The 14,283-nt window shown below is 55.3% G+C and overlaps 2 protein-coding genes across 3 annotated transcripts; both read right to left on the bottom strand.

The window, feature by feature from the left end:
• Positions 1-973: 973 nt before the first annotated feature.
• LBX2 (ladybird homeobox 2) lies at positions 974-2,663 on the bottom strand. The gene is made up of 2 exons (XM_033838300.2): positions 2,391-2,663; positions 974-1,359 (listed from the first exon to the last, which is right to left on the bottom strand). Exons 1-2 carry the CDS (start codon positions 2,593-2,595, stop codon positions 974-976), a joined length of 591 nt encoding a protein of 196 aa, XP_033694191.1. The 5' UTR covers positions 2,596-2,663.
• A 5,663-nt stretch (positions 2,664-8,326) lies between these two features.
• PCGF1 (polycomb group ring finger 1) lies at positions 8,327-10,610 on the bottom strand. 2 transcript variants are annotated; one of them, XM_033838298.2, is made up of 9 exons: positions 10,442-10,598; positions 9,917-10,022; positions 9,607-9,759; positions 9,381-9,452; positions 9,149-9,254; positions 8,931-8,964; positions 8,746-8,832; positions 8,533-8,613; positions 8,327-8,429 (listed from the first exon to the last, which is right to left on the bottom strand). In XM_033838298.2, the coding sequence occupies exons 1-9, from the start codon at positions 10,532-10,534 to the stop codon at positions 8,382-8,384; spliced, it is 780 nt and encodes a 259-aa protein (XP_033694189.1). In that variant the 5' UTR covers positions 10,535-10,598; the 3' UTR covers positions 8,327-8,381. The 2 variants fall into 2 exon arrangements, with proteins under 2 accessions (XP_033694189.1, XP_033694188.1); XM_033838297.2 differs by having other exon boundaries at positions 8,327-8,613; positions 10,442-10,610.
• Positions 10,611-14,283: the final 3,673 nt, after the last annotated feature.

Here is a 14,283-nt window from a genome sequence, read left to right as displayed (position 1 = left end):
GGGATGACCAGGCATGGGGGAAGACTTGCATCACGGGGAGTGTTCCTTTTCCCTCCCCATCACATGCAGGAGGATGATTCATTACCAGCGTTAGAAATTAATCTCAGAAATATCTGTTGGAGGAGGTGGGCTGGGCTCTCTACCCTGCAAGCAGCTACTCTAAGCTCTGCCTCAGCAAGTAGGACCAATCCTTCCCACCCTCCCGCCACCACCATCATCCTGGTGGTGACATTTTCCGCCCAAGTGCGGGGTGGGATGGAGGTCCCAGAAGCAGGGGTATGTCCCCTCTCCCAGAGCTCATCACTTTGCCTGTGTCTCAGTGTAGGATTCTCTCTGTGGGGGCGAGGAGAAGGGTCAGGACTCTATTAACAAATGACCTCAGGGTGGGGAAAAAGGAGAGTCAGGCAGGACGCTGTCACTCTGGGGCCAGTCTATTAGTTAGGTGCAAGGTCTCCCAGGTGGCAGCTGATCAAACGCCGGGTGGAGACCTGGAACTAAGGCGGCCAGTAGAGGAGGAGTACGCGCCCGCAGCTACCAGAGTCCCTTGCCCTTCCCCTCATCCCGCAGTCTCCAGAGCATAGAGCTGACCAGCACCAGCTCTGAAGGCTGGTTGGATGCCTGGGTCCACATCCTGACCTAGGGGTTGTTCTTTTGTAAAATGGGCATAATTATATCACCTACCTTATAGGGTTGCTTGAGGGTTAAAGGAAACATCGGATTTAAAGCGCTCAGCACGGTGCCAAGCACGGAATCTTCGCAATAATCAGCAGATTTTGCTCTTACTGCGGGGAGCGTCAGGATTGAGGCGTGCTGCGGCGGAGTCTCAACTTTATTCTCAACAATTGGGAAAGGTGGGCGTCTGGACTGTGAGCCGGAAGGGGCCCGGGTCGACACCCTCCCTTTACCCCGGAACCCAGACAGGACGCGGAGGCGCGGAGTCCAGGGCCCCAGAGCCCTAGAGGTAGCTTTGCCTTCAATCTTCCACCTGTATCTCCTCGTCTGACAATCGGGGCCCAGAGTCAGGCCGGGCGGGGCCCGGGCAGAGGCCTGGGGCGCCGTCAGGCAGCGCGAGGCGGCACTGGATTTCGGGGGACAGCGAGCGCAGCGAGGCCAGGTCGGCGCGCATCTCCTCCACGTCGCGCTTGAGCTTGGCTCGCCGGTTCTGGAACCACGTGACGACCTGCGCGTTAGCCAAGCCGAGCCTCGCCGCCAGCCCGTCTCGCTCGGATGGTGCCAGGTACTTCTGGAAGACAAAGCGCCGCTCCAGCTCCAGCACCTGCTGCGCGGTGAACGCCGTGCGTGACTTCCGCCGTCTGCGGCCGGCCCGGCCAGGGCCCAGCGCGCCTGGGGCCGCGCGGCCTGCGGGGACAGGGCGGGGGTCAGCCTTCTTCTAGCTTGCGGGAATCAGGCTTCGGTCCGGGAGGAAAAGCGGGGGTGGGGTCAAGCCAGCGAGGGGGGCGTTGGTGCGGAGCGAAAAGACGGACGGGAGCCAGAACCGCCGCCCCTTCCCGAACTTTGCGAGGGGGGAGGGTGGTATTTCAGCCCGGGAGTGGGGCACAAAGTGGAACCGGCCACTGGGGTACTGGAGGCAGGAGGCTGAGGGTATCTTGCGGGGACCGGGGAGTGGGAGGAGGGCGGGACAAGCCAGAGAACTGGTGCACGGTCAGGCGGTCTAGGGCGGGGCCTTTGAGGCCTTCCGGAGCCCCTGGTGGAGCGGGCTTGCAGGTCTGGGCCAGTACCAGAGGCAGGGGCCGACCATGGTCAGAGTAGGGGCATTCAGCTGGAATGGTGAGTGCAAGAGAACCTGCACCGTGCCCTTCTTTAAACTCGTGGGTGTTGGGCACTCTCGGCTTATTCTTTTTGGGTGACACGGGCGCCCCCTCCTCGAGCCCAGAAGGGAGAGAGTGGGGGTACAAAGGGCGAGGAAAGGCGGAGTCCAGAGTCCCGCGGCCCTTGAGGCTCCAAGGAACTTCTGCTCCTTGCGCCCTCTCGAGAGGAGAGCGGCTTGGAGTGGAGCTCGGTCACCCGGAGAGGCCCGAGCCTCGCCTCCCTGCACTTTCTGCGCCGCCCTTGCCCTAGCTCACTCATTTACAGCCTCCGGGCCAGGCCTTTTGTCTCCTCTCTGGCCTTTCTCTGTCGCGATTGCCCCGCACAGTTCTCGACAGACTGGCCCTTCCCCTCGGCGCTGGCGGCCTCCAGGAGCGGGCGCGGAGCCTGGGAACTAACGGAGGGGAGGGGAGAAGAGGAGAGGCAAGCCCCAGCACGTGGGCTGAGGGCAGGGTGCGGATTAGGGTGGCGGCCAGGGTGAACGAAGGTTCGAGACCGGGAACCTGGAGGAAAGAAATGGGGAGAAGGCCAAGTCACAGTGAGCGACCTCGCCGGCGCTATACCTTCAGAGGGCTGCGGAGCGTGCCCGTCAAGTACGCGGAAAGTTTTACTAGTCAGCTCCTCCAGCGCGCACAGCGGCGACGTGGGACCTTGGTTCGACTCTGGAAGCTGCGACGCAGAGGGTCCTCGGGGAACCATGTGCGGGCCTAGGATGTCTGCGATGCTGAAGGGTGTCCGGGGTGTCCGGGGTTCGGATCCCGAGCTCATGGCCAGCCGGGCTGTGGCGGTCCCGCCGCCCGCCGCGCTCGGCTCCGCAGCTGCCTGGGCCCCAGCGCGGCTCCCGATCTGGGCCCCCAGCCTCGGACCCGCCCCCCGCGCTGGGCCCGAGCCTCGAGTGCCCCTCCTCCTGCGCCCCCACCCCCCAACCCGGCCGGGTCCGCGGTGGGTCTGGAGCTGGTAGACGTTCCGGCAGCGGTATTTCTACAGGGTGGGGAGGTGTGGAGAGAAACCGGAGGAACAACCCGCCAGGCCGGGCCGCAGGGCTGCTCTGCGCTGCCGGACGCGGCGCAGTGCACACTCGGGCTGGACCCTTCCTGGGCGGCCCCCAGATTCTGTATACCACAGACTCCCCGCCTAGCCGCAGCTCTGGCTCATAAACTCGTCGGCAATAAAATTGCTTTCCCTGGCCCCAACGGCTGGGGAGTTGCAAAATTCCGAAAAGGGAGAGCAGAACTGGCAGTGGTAGGATACCCAGTCTCACCTAGTAAGGACCTCTGTCTCCTGACCTGGCCCCCTCGTTCCGCCCCATCCCTGCGGAACGCTCTTAAAGAGGTCGGGCGGCTGGAAGTTATTAGCGCGGTGCTGGGGGCTGGGGGACTTGCAACTTGGAAGGACCTGGCCAGGCAGAGCGATTGTAACCGGGAATACTGGGGATGCCATGGGGAAGCAAGTGCAGGTGAGTGGACTCTGCCGGCTCTCTGGCTGGACCCAAGGCTGTCCCGCTAGGGCTCAGAGGCCCTGAGGAAGTCAAAACACATGGAGAAGGGGCCGGAGACCTGGGCCTCAGGAGAGAGGACACAGCAAACCAGAGCTAGTGTTACTGCCCAGGAGGGGTCTTTGCCAGTGAAGCCTGGGCTTCCCGGTTACTCTTTCCATCTATCAGTCGATCTGTCTTTGTTTTCTTATTAAGCTCCTGTAGTTGGAGTAGAGGTCCTTCAGCCTGGAGAGGCCCAGAAACCACCCAGCATCTACAACAGTGGAGGCGGCCACTGGTCACTGCCCAGGAGCGTCAGGGTCACTCGCTATAGAAGAGTGACTTGAAGGGCAGACTTCATATACCCAACCAGATCCTGGGACAGAACCCCTACCAACCCAGGGGCAAATTCTAAGACCTGGGATATTCATTCCTATCTTATCTGGGTTCTGTCTTTCTCACTTCTCTCCCACAGCTAGTCCTGGGCTTATACCACAGCCCTCCTTTGTAGGAAGAAGACAACTCTGGGATAGCACTGCTCACCAGTGGAGGCCCAACAGGGCAAGGGTTTTGTTCACGTCTCACATCCCAGAGGCAGAGAAGCCCCACCACTCCTGAGGAACTCACCACTCCTAAGGAACTCGCTGCTATGATCTCTTCTGTTTTTTTCAAACAGTGCCATGAAGAAGTGGACAAGTCCCTCCTGGACTGTGCATTATGTCACCTTCTCTGTAGACTTCTGTACCTCCGACCGTTTGTGCAGTGATACTCTGAGTCCACCTGTCTATTCTCTGGGGCAAGTGGAGCCTGCAGTTGGGGTGCCCTCAACAGAGCTTGGGAGATCCAAGACACCTGGGTCAAAGACTCCTTGACAAGGACAGGAAAACACTTTGATAATGGGGGTCAGGGAACCTCATGTAACCTGAGGCAGTGACATAGCCCACACCCAACAAAGGGTATTCTTGGTAAAGGGCTCCCTCCCAAGTCACCCCCCATCCCCTAAGACTCACACAGACACTCACATAGTACCTTCATGGCAGCCTAAGCAATAAACTCAGCCCAGTGGGCCACTGTTGGATCAGAGAGCAGACAGTGGAAAGCTGAGATGCCAGGACCTTGTTAATTGGTTATTAATGGTGGCAGGTGGAGGAGGGCCAGGAGAGATCCTCTTAGCTGGACGCCTCAGCCCTCTGAACCATCCTGGGGGTTTCCCTTAATCTGCAATTAAAGAAGGTCTCAGGAGGCTGCAGGAACTGCCTAGCCTATGTCCCAGGCCTGTCACCAAACAGACACTCCAGCCTTCACTCATGCATCTTCTTATGTAGCTTTTATGTCATCTCTTCTGCTCTCAATTACTCCTGTGTGTCTGTGGGGCTCTCCTGAAGGGCCTTTGCTTTCCTCCCCTTCTGTCTCTCCAACATTTTCCCCCTTGCAACCGGGCTTAGGAATGGGGTTGGACAATGGGGTTGGGCAGTCCCCAGATGTGGGTTTGGGGGAGGAGAGGGAAGGAGAGACTAGTAAAGGGAAGAGGCCACTTACAGCAGAGCCCAGCTAAGGTCATCTCAGCAGCCAGGGACTTGTCCAGACAATTGTGGGGCCACAGGAGGGGACTTTTCCCAGCAAAGCCCCTGGAACCTGAGCTGGGGAGAAACCAGATCCTCCGAGGGGGGTAGGAGGAAGGGAATGATTAATGAGGGAGATTAAGAGATTAAACCTGGGTCCTGGGCTGAGGAGCAGGGCGCTTAGCTGTCTCATAGGCTTCCCCCAACCCCAGCTTGGCAGTGCTGCTGCTTTCCAGTGCACCTCTTCCCACCATACCTCCCACCCCCATGGTCTAGCCCTCTCTGACTTGGGTCCTCCCCAGAGCCATCCAAAGACGTGAGCATACATTGCTGCCTGCCACCCCCCCTTCTGCAACAGACTCTCCCCATTGTCCCTTCAGACATTTGGGGGTCCTCTGCTCCCTCCTCTAGCAGAGATCCCCTCTTTCTCACTTTCCCTCCAGAAGGCACCTCCATTCCCACTTAAGGGTGCCTTCTCACCCACCCCCAACACCCTCTTTCAGAATTCCCTTTCCTCATCACCCCCATCTTATTTCACATTCCCTGACACTGCACCTCTGGCCCACCTTGCCCTCCTCAGCCTCTCAGCTTGCAGATTCCTCTACCCAGGCCTGCCCCAGGTGTACCCCCTCTTCTTGGCATCCATATCTGCTCAACAAATGACCTTCAGTCCCCTGGATTTCCCACCCCACGCATTTCTCTGAATTCTGTGAGTGTAAAGGGGGGCGGAATCCCCAGAATAACCTCCTTGGGTTGGTGGACGGCCGAGGACAGTCCCAAGAGATGTGCTTGTCCTCCCCACCCCCCCCCCCCCAGGGGAAATCCCTTAACCAGAGTGAGAGGGAAGTGGGCATTTTAGAGAAGAAACTCCAGGCAGAGGAGCTGGGGTGGGGAGTCCATACATCTCACACACTTCTGGGATGGTTTTCTCTTTCAGAAAACGTTAATGCAGATATAACCGATTCAGACATAAATTTTAGTTTTCTCACTTCTAGGGCCTCAGGTCTGTGAGTTCTTTTAGGCCTTTACGCTGGCTCACAAAAAGCTCTGTGCAATTGCCACCAAGCTGGGAGTGTGCAGGCTGGGGTGCAGGAGCGGCGGGATGCTCAGACACTCCCCCACACCCCTACACTGGTGTACCCCTTGGAACCCATTGTTCCAGGGAAGTCCCTTTTCCCTACCTCCTCACCCCCGCCCACCCCCAAGTCCTGGGAGAGACTGGCCAGGCTGAGAGAGACGGGTCCTCCTCTGTGCCAAAGGCCAGAGCAAATCTTGGTGCCCCCTCCCTCAGGTGAGTGTGGACCACGAAAGGGGTTTGGTGAGAAAGGGCATGAGGGGCAAGGGCGAGCTTGGCCCTGCAGGTGAGGACCGACGCCTCCACCCGGGCGCCCCGCGAGGTCCCGGGCGCCTGAGGGCGGGCTGCGTGCTGGGAAGGCCCTGCGGCCGCTTCTCTGAGCACGGCGCCGGCGTTCTAGGTCACCAAGCCCAAGAGAACCGTGGGCTTGATTTGCCCGCTGTGGCGCAGATCGAGACCCGAGTGACCCCGAGGGTCGGGATCTGCGTGGGGCAGGCCGGGGAGGGAAGTAATGGACCCACAGATGGAGGGAGAACGGCGCGGTTGCCCGCAGCGGGTCTGCATCAGCCACTTCGGGAGACGCACGGCAGCGGCGGCTACCGCCACCACTGCCACCCCGGCTGACAGACAACAAAAAAGGCCCCACTGAGCTGGGGACGAGGAGGGGATCCGCGCCAACCCAGATCCAGGCCTGAGCGCCTTCTGCTGCTTCTTGGCCGCTAGCCATGTGTCATCAAAGGCCTCATCCCAAGGCTTGGATCTCAGGTCTCCCGTCTCCAGCAGCCTTATCTTCTGACTGGGCCTGCTAGATGTCAAGCTGCCGCCAAGGCCCTACTGGACTCCTCTGTAGGGGCGTTTCCATTCTCCTTACCTCCACCACCGCCCCCCGCCCCGCCCCCGGAAATGCCCTTTCACACACAAATGCCTTGAGAACAGTCTAAGTGCTGCGTGCTTGAGTGGGCCTGGGAGTACCCAAGCTTAAATTCAGGGAGAAGAGAATGGGGAACCCTGGGATAGATATAATTCATCAAAAACCTCCAGATACATGCTGGTATAGAGGCAGGCCAAAGACACTGAAAAAAGCCCTGATTCTGGCTGAGGGAAGGTTTTCTGTAGGAGGTGACACTTAGGCTTTCAAGGACAGCTGGTGGGGGTGGGGGGTGGGGGTTGGCGCGTTCCAGGCCTGAGGCCTGAAACATGTGAGGCTCGGGAATCTTGGAGATGGTGCCAGGAAGGAACTGGGCCTGGGCCAGTGGCCCTGCAGTGTCCCTACCCTGGTCCCTGCTGCCTGCCCAGAGGTCACCAGGGGTTCTGCCTTGCTGTCTGCAGTCTCTCCACATGTGCCTTTCTCTTGGCCTACAAGCTTCATCCATGGGGAGGGAAGCCCACGCCTACTGTGCCCTGGGAGAGAGCTCAGGTTTTTGCCCCTGAGTCTCTGGCTCTTTTAGCCAGTTCAGGCCACCTTCACTATGGCCCTCCCCTGAGCCCTCTGCCACCCAATCTCCATCTGGGGAAGCTCAGGCACCTTCAGCCCTCACAAGCTATACCCAATGAGCCCCTTGAATTCATGAGTCAGACTTTGGCCAGCGCCAGATTTAGGCTTTAAAATAAGGTTTAACATTTATGCTGCCTATGCCATCCAGTTTGTCCCAGATTCCACAGCAGCCCATTAGCTTCCTTCAGGAGCTCCTTGCTTTGGCCTCCAGTCCCCTCCTCTGTTACTGTCTGGCTCAAACAGACAAGGAATGCTTGCTGAATTACTCAGTGGAGTTCTCGCCTTGTTGCGTCCCTCTTGTTCCTAAAAAGTGCCTCTCCTGAGCACCAGTTCCCTCTTTTCAACTACCCTCTCCACACCCTGGCTTCACCTAGCCCAGGTCCCTGAAGGCCCACTGAATCTCATATGGACAGCGAGGTTTCCAGCTGTGACTATCCCCATGTGTTCTTGCATCCCACTTTTTTTAAGGCTCCTCCCATAGTGCAATTCTTTGTATTTTCTTTCAAATATCACTCTTCTTCAGTCCTGCAGTGGCCACTGTCAAACCCTAGCCCCATTCTCACCACTATTGAATTAGGATACCTCCAACTCAGGCCTTCATTATATGTGGCAACATTCAAGGATGGTGAGAGCTCCCCTTCCCTTCACCAAAAAGAGCTGGTATGAATGACCTGGTTTCACTTAGGTCACCTTCAGAGTTTTACATATGTAGGGTCCTCTACTGCTTTCCTTTGGCAATTCACTGAGGGAACACCAACATAGAGAGGCCCTCCTTCTTGATGAAACTCAAGAGGGAAGCAGGACACAAGACAAAGCATGAGTGTGTGGCAGGAAAAAAAGGAAAAATTTGCTTTTTTTAAAATTTTTATTTCAAAAAATAAAGCCAAGGTTAATTTCACATAAATATCTGGGGAGGGAAGGGCAGAGGGATAGGTGGGGGCTTGGCCCCTACCTCCTCTTCTCTTTCACACTGTATTGTAAAAGCAAAGGGGATGGCTAAGGAGAGAATAAAGGGAAGAAGCAGTCAGTGGGAACATTCTTACCCAAGAGGCCCCCTCAGTCTGCCCCTGCCCTGGAGACTGCCTTGGCACTGGCTCACCTTGCCGAACCAGCGGGAGAGCCATATCTGCTTCATGGTCATGTGATCAGGGAGAACTTCATTGTCAAAAAGGAGCTGCACCTAGAAGGGAGACAGGGGCACAGTTTCAAGAAGTATCCTCTTGCACAGGTCAAGAACTACCCTGGTCTACCCTATACTCTGTTCCTCCTTTCTTAGCCGCCCTCCCCAAAAAACTTACTATGGGATACTCACATGTTGGGGATTTAGCATCAAGCGGTGACAGAGCACCCTCCGGAGATGGCGAACTTCAGCTCTAACAGAACATCGGACATATTTGTTCTGGGGGTGGGGAGGGAAAGGAAGAGAACAGGTGTGTGAGGGAAGGGCCATGGGGAGGTGAGTCTCCTTAAAGAGGCCCTCCCCTCAGCCCCTCTCACCTGCAGGATGCTTTTATTCTTGTCTTTGCCAGAACTGGGGGGGGGGGGGGAACAGACACAGGTTAGGGAGCTCTCTTTCCCCTGTCCCTTGCCCAGACCATGATATACTCTCTTCAAGTGAACAGACACTCCCTTACTGCTCGCCCTCTCCCTGAGCCCCTCCCTGCCTCTGGGTCATTGTCACTGTCACTTCTGATAGCCCATGACCTGTCCTTCACCTCAGCCGCTCCAGGCATAGGCTCAGCTGCTCATCATAGCGATAGTAGTGGGCTTTTGAGTGGTCGAAGCTGCTGAAGGGGAGGCCAAGGTTGCTCAGGGCTGGCTCTGAGAAAGACAGAGTAATGAGGAGAGTGGCACATGTTCCATATGCCTTTTTCCCCGGGGAGCAAAACTGGGCAGGAGGAATGCTCTGGGGGTTTTACCTTACCCTCCTGTTACCAAGAGACATACCTTCCCCACTGGGCTGGGTGACCCGGTCCAAGCCTCGGGACTGGTAGAATTCTCGGATCCGTTTCTCTTCACCTAGAAGAGAGTGGAGTACAGGAAGTAAAATACAAGCCCTCCCTCATTCTTTGTCCCTCTAGCTGTCAACCTCTTTACCAAAGCCCTTGTCATCTCAAGCTGTCACCGAGCATCAGTCCTCTAGAGGCCCCTCAAAGTCAGGTTGGTTACTCACTGTCTTGCAAGCCTGGCACTAGCTTGTACACGATGTCCTGCATGACCCGGTCCAGTTTGAGGTTGAGCAGTGGCTGTGTCTCGTGGATCTTGATGTTGCACATGGGGCAGTACTTGCTGGTTTGGAGGTACTTCACAATACAACTCTTGCAGACTGCAAGAAGAGAAAAGCAAACTCTCAGGCCCTCTGGAAATCGGGCTCATGGGCTGGGTGGGTCGCCTGGGTGGTTGGGGCAAGCAGCCTAGAGGCTGGCAGCCGGCTTAGTGGGAAGTGGGGCCTGGAAGAAACAGCCAGGGTCCTGGGCACTCACACGTATGAAGACACTCTGTTATGGTGGTGGCATCCACGAAGTACCCTGCGCACAGGCAACAGACGATGTGCTCATTCAAGTCTTTGATCTTTACTCGGACCTCCTCCTGCGGACACACCCTCCGTCAACGATCACTCTCCCAACCCCAACCCGTGCGCCTTCACAACTTGGAAGTCGCCTCTCATCAGACCCCACGGCCAACACCGCACCCTGCGCCGTCAGCCGATTAGCTCCCGGGGATTGACACTCCCCCTCCGCCCAGCAGAGGGCTCCGCGCACAGCGGGGTCTCCCTCCAAGCCAACTCGCCCCACCTTCCTTTCCCAGGGGAGACTACAAAGCGTGAGCGGCACAATGCGCAGGCGTCCTAGCCTGGAGTTTGGCAACCCGACCGCAATCGCGCAGGCGCATTGGGCACCCTGTCTCTGCGCAGGCGCACTGGCACCCGGCCAGCCACCGCCCGTCCTGTAGCCGGCCGCAGTTCGCACCGCTAGCCGACCACAGTGGTAACCTTGCCGCCCCTGCACCTCGTTCCGTAGCGGGTCCATCTTGTACACTGACTGGAGCTGGTTCCGAAGCCTCATCGCGATCGCAATCTGGCCCCCCTGAGGAGACGCCATCTTAAAGGCTGATCCCGGCCGGCCACTTCCGGTGCCGCCTGCGGGGCGGGACTTGTCGCCTCGCAACGAAGGCTTAGGTCTTTTCGGATTCGCTGACCCTCTGTAAGGCCCCGCCCATGTCCCTTTCTCGCCGTGTGCTCACCTGAGCCCCACTGGCCCCTCCCCCTCCTCAATCTGTAATTAGGGAGTCGGGGGGTGCCTGGGAAGGGGTCCTATCTCTTTGAGCTCCTGTAGTAATCATCATAATAGACCCGACATGACCTCGGGACTAACTTTTGGAGCCTGCAAAAGACGGCCGCCTTCAACTCCCAAAGGCCCGGCGGTCTCCTCCCGCCACCGCTCAGGGTCGTCGATCTCCTGTGATGATGTCCCTGCTAAAGAAGCCCCTCCAGGGCCCTCTACTTGTGTCGCCCTCCGCGGCTGACGCGTCCGCATTACGGAGCTTCATCCCGATGGTGGGCCTGGTCCCGGCTTCACAGCGGGGATTTCTCGGAGCTTTGCGGAATCTCGTAGAAGGTGGAGGGGAAGGAGGGACCCCCAGGGACTTGGTAGTGATCGTACCCCCGCCCCCACACTCTCCCCTGCCGCCGAGGATGGGGGAGCAGGCCCTGGTTAATGATGATGATTCAATCATCGGCGCCTGCGGAGGCCTGGGACAGACTAATGCAGAGCAGATGCCCAAGAAGGAGGGGAGGACGGCTAGGACACTACCACACATGGACACGCTGGGGCAGCGAACTCCTGCGGTAGCATAGGCCCAGTCCCGTACTTGGGGAGGACGCAGGGGCCCTAGAGCTGGTACACCGACGTCCATAGTTACTTTTTAAAAAGTGGGATTAAAAAAAACAAAAACAAAGTAAAGATAAAATTACTGTGGAGTATTAACATCAGGTGCAATTGGAGACTCAAGAAGGGAGAGATACCAGTGGAGACCCCGAAAGACTTTCTGGAGGAATTGGGTCTTTGTGTGGGCACAATTTAGAGATTGGGGGTGGGGTGGGGAAAGGAGTGTGGTGGAAATAGAAAAGAAAGGCAAAGTGGGGGGAACGGAGTGAACGGAGAGGGACTGGACTGAGGCCCAGGTGTAGATCTGAGTGTAGTGATGGAAGAAGCAGAGCCTTGTGGAGTTGGGACTTTAGCCTGAGGGCAATAGGGAGCTAAAAGACGTTTTGGAAGAGGGTGAATTATCCTATGAAAGAAACATATTTGTTCATTTATCTTCAGAGTGAATTAGTGGTAAGGAGTTATGAGATTGGTGATATTTTAATCAACTACTTCTCGCTACAGCCACTGCTTACCTCTCTGTTCGAAGACGGCATTATCTCTTCTCTGGATGATTGCAGTGGCTTTTTGCCTGCTTTCCTTGCTTGTACCTTTACCCCTCTTTAGCCTATTCTAAACATAGCAGCTCACAGTGATTCCGGTAAAACATGAATAAAAAAAGGATACGTGGGGGCTTCCCTGGTGGCGCGGTGGTTGAGGGTCCGCCTGCCGATGCAGGGGACACGGGTTCGTGCCCTGGTCCGGGAGGATCCCACATGCCGCGGGGCGGCTAGGCCCGTGGGCCATGGCCGCTGAGCCTGCGCGTCTGGAGCCTGTGCTCCGCAACGGGAGAGGCAACGGCAGTGAGAGGCCTGCGTACCGGGGGCCGGGGTGGGGGGAAGGATACGTGGAAAGTTTTTTTGAGTTGATGGATGTTTATTATCTTGATTGTGTTGATGGTTTCATGTGTGTATACATGTCAGTGTATCAAATTGTACACTTTAAATATGTACATTTTATTGTATGTCAGTTTTGCCTTAAGAAAGTTGCTTAAAATAAAATTTAAAAATGAGGTTTCTTACTTTTCTGTTTAAAACCTTCCAATAGCTTCTCTTTTCAATTAGAATAAAAGTCCAAGTCTTACAATGGCCTTCAAGGCCTTGCATGGTCTTTCGCAGTCCCTCAGTCTCTCAAGACACACTGGACCCCCTCACCATTTGTTCCACAGATACACCAGGATATACTCTCGTGTCCCCAACTTGAAATGCTCAGATATCCAAATGGCCCTTTTTTTCCTTCAGGTCTTTACTCCATGAGGTCTTCTAGATAAATCATAATCCCCCACTCTTACACTTCTTCTTCCTCCTTCCTTGCTTTAGTTTTCTTCTTAGCATTGTTATTATTAAGTTTATTGTATATATTTCCTTTTCACCTGCCTCCCCCACTAGAATGTAAGGTGCTCAATGGCAGGAATTTTTGTTGTATTTACAACTATATTTCGTGGTGGTGATGATGGCCTAGACTAGGCTTTCATCTGTGGAAATGGAAAGGAAGGACTGTGTATGAAACATTTCAAAGAAAAGAATAATAGGAGGAAGTGAATAAGGAGCTTGAGGGGAAGAATTTCCTCCAGCCTGTTGGACTTAAGGTGGCTAGAGTGAAAGCAGGTGGAGCTTGCTAGAAAACTAGAATGGTGGGGTGGAACACAGCAAGTGTCAGAACCAGGGACTGAGGTCTTAGAGTTTTCTGGGTAGCTGTAATAGATGGAACTATTGGAATGGATGAAACCTGAGCAGAGGTAGAGATGGGTAAAGCTGAAGTCTGAGCTCTGAAGAATGCTCACAGTCTTTGGTGGAAGAAGAGAAGTCGGTGGAGGAAAAACATAAGCAGTGACTGTGAATGTCCAAAGATGTAGAATAATATGATATTATGGAAGCCAAAAGAATGGACATTTCAAGAAAAAGTTGATGGTCAGCAAAGTAAAACATGTCAGAGGAGTCCTGGATAACAGACACTGGACACGGGAGCTCTCTGAGAAAGGGTCCATGTAGTGAAGCCAGCTTGCGGTGGGTTAAAAGAATAAATAATGGGGAAATGGAGGCAATGGGTATGGGCAGTAAAAGGGAAAAGGAAACACATAATTTCTCTTGAGAAGTTGGGCGAAGACTTTGTCCAGATAGTAGAGACTTAAGACAGTTGGGGGTAGGAAGGACTAAATTGATAAGAAAAATGATGATACAGGAGTGGGGACATGGCACCAACAGCAGGACGGAAGACAAGATTCAGGAGGATGGGCTGGGAATGTGGCCTCTCCCTTTGAAGCTGCAGGTTTGAAGGCCTGAACAGAAACTAGCAGGAACCATCTTGCTAGAGAATCAGGGAACTAGCAAGGTAGAGGCAAGCCGAGAAATTCCTAGGACTGTGGCTGACAGAATTTTTTTTTTTTTTAATCCCCAGAAGATGTGTATATACTACCAGGTTTGTGACCATTCTCCTCCAAGGATCAGTTGGGTAATCTCTGGGTGGCCGTGCCATCTGTGCTGACCTCAAAAGGCAGGATGTAAAAAAAAAAAGGCAGGATGTAGAGTAAGCAGGTATACAGGTCTGCACAATGCTACCTTTTTCACCTGCATTGATTCACTCATTGATTCATTCAAGAAGGATTTATTCCGCTTGATTGGAGACACACTAGTGCTCACTGTCTCCTGAGGCCCACCCCTGGAGTGGGAAAGGGGACTGACAAACTCCTAACCTGCAGGCCAGTCCCCTTGAGAGACTTTATTTACTTTACTGTCTCCCTAGGCTCTCTGTTCTCATCCAGGGAAATCCAGCCCATTGCTATCTCTGAAGGGTTTGCCTGAACAGTAGAGGTTTCATGCTCTCTAGTAGCCCCAACCCCTCTACTGCTGAGAAAAGATGCTTGGAGTTCTGTGAAGGCTAAGGGGAGGTGGTGATATGTTTCCTTCACCAAGACAAAAACAGCTGCC

This window comes from Tursiops truncatus, chromosome 14 (assembly GCF_011762595.2).
Source record: "Tursiops truncatus isolate mTurTru1 chromosome 14, mTurTru1.mat.Y, whole genome shotgun sequence".
In the NCBI taxonomy this organism is placed as follows: Eukaryota; Metazoa; Chordata; class Mammalia; order Artiodactyla; family Delphinidae; genus Tursiops; species Tursiops truncatus.
The sequence above is the reverse complement of the archived record's forward strand: the minus strand, read 5'-3'. Positions and strand labels throughout refer to the sequence as shown.

Excerpts from the sequence above, each read along its gene's own strand:
- PCGF1 (XM_033838297.2), bottom strand. The coding sequence starts at position 10,534 with ATGGCGTCTCCTCAGGGGGGCCAGATTGCGATCGCGATGAGGCTTCGG. Across the intron at positions 9,453-9,606 it reads AGTGCCAGGCTTGCAAGACA|GTGAAGAGAAACGGATCCGA; the intron begins GTGAGTAACCAA and ends ACTCTCTTCTAG. Across the intron at positions 8,965-9,148 it reads CTATGCCTGGAGCGGCTGAG|TTCTGGCAAAGACAAGAATA; the intron begins GTGAAGGACAGG and ends CCCCCCCCCCAG.
- LBX2 (XM_033838300.2), bottom strand. The coding sequence starts at position 2,595 with ATGAGCTCGGGATCCGAACCCCGGACACCCCGGACACCCTTCAGCATC. Across the intron at positions 1,360-2,390 it reads CGCTCCGCAGCCCTCTGAAG|GCCGCGCGGCCCCAGGCGCG; the intron begins GTATAGCGCCGG and ends CTGTCCCCGCAG.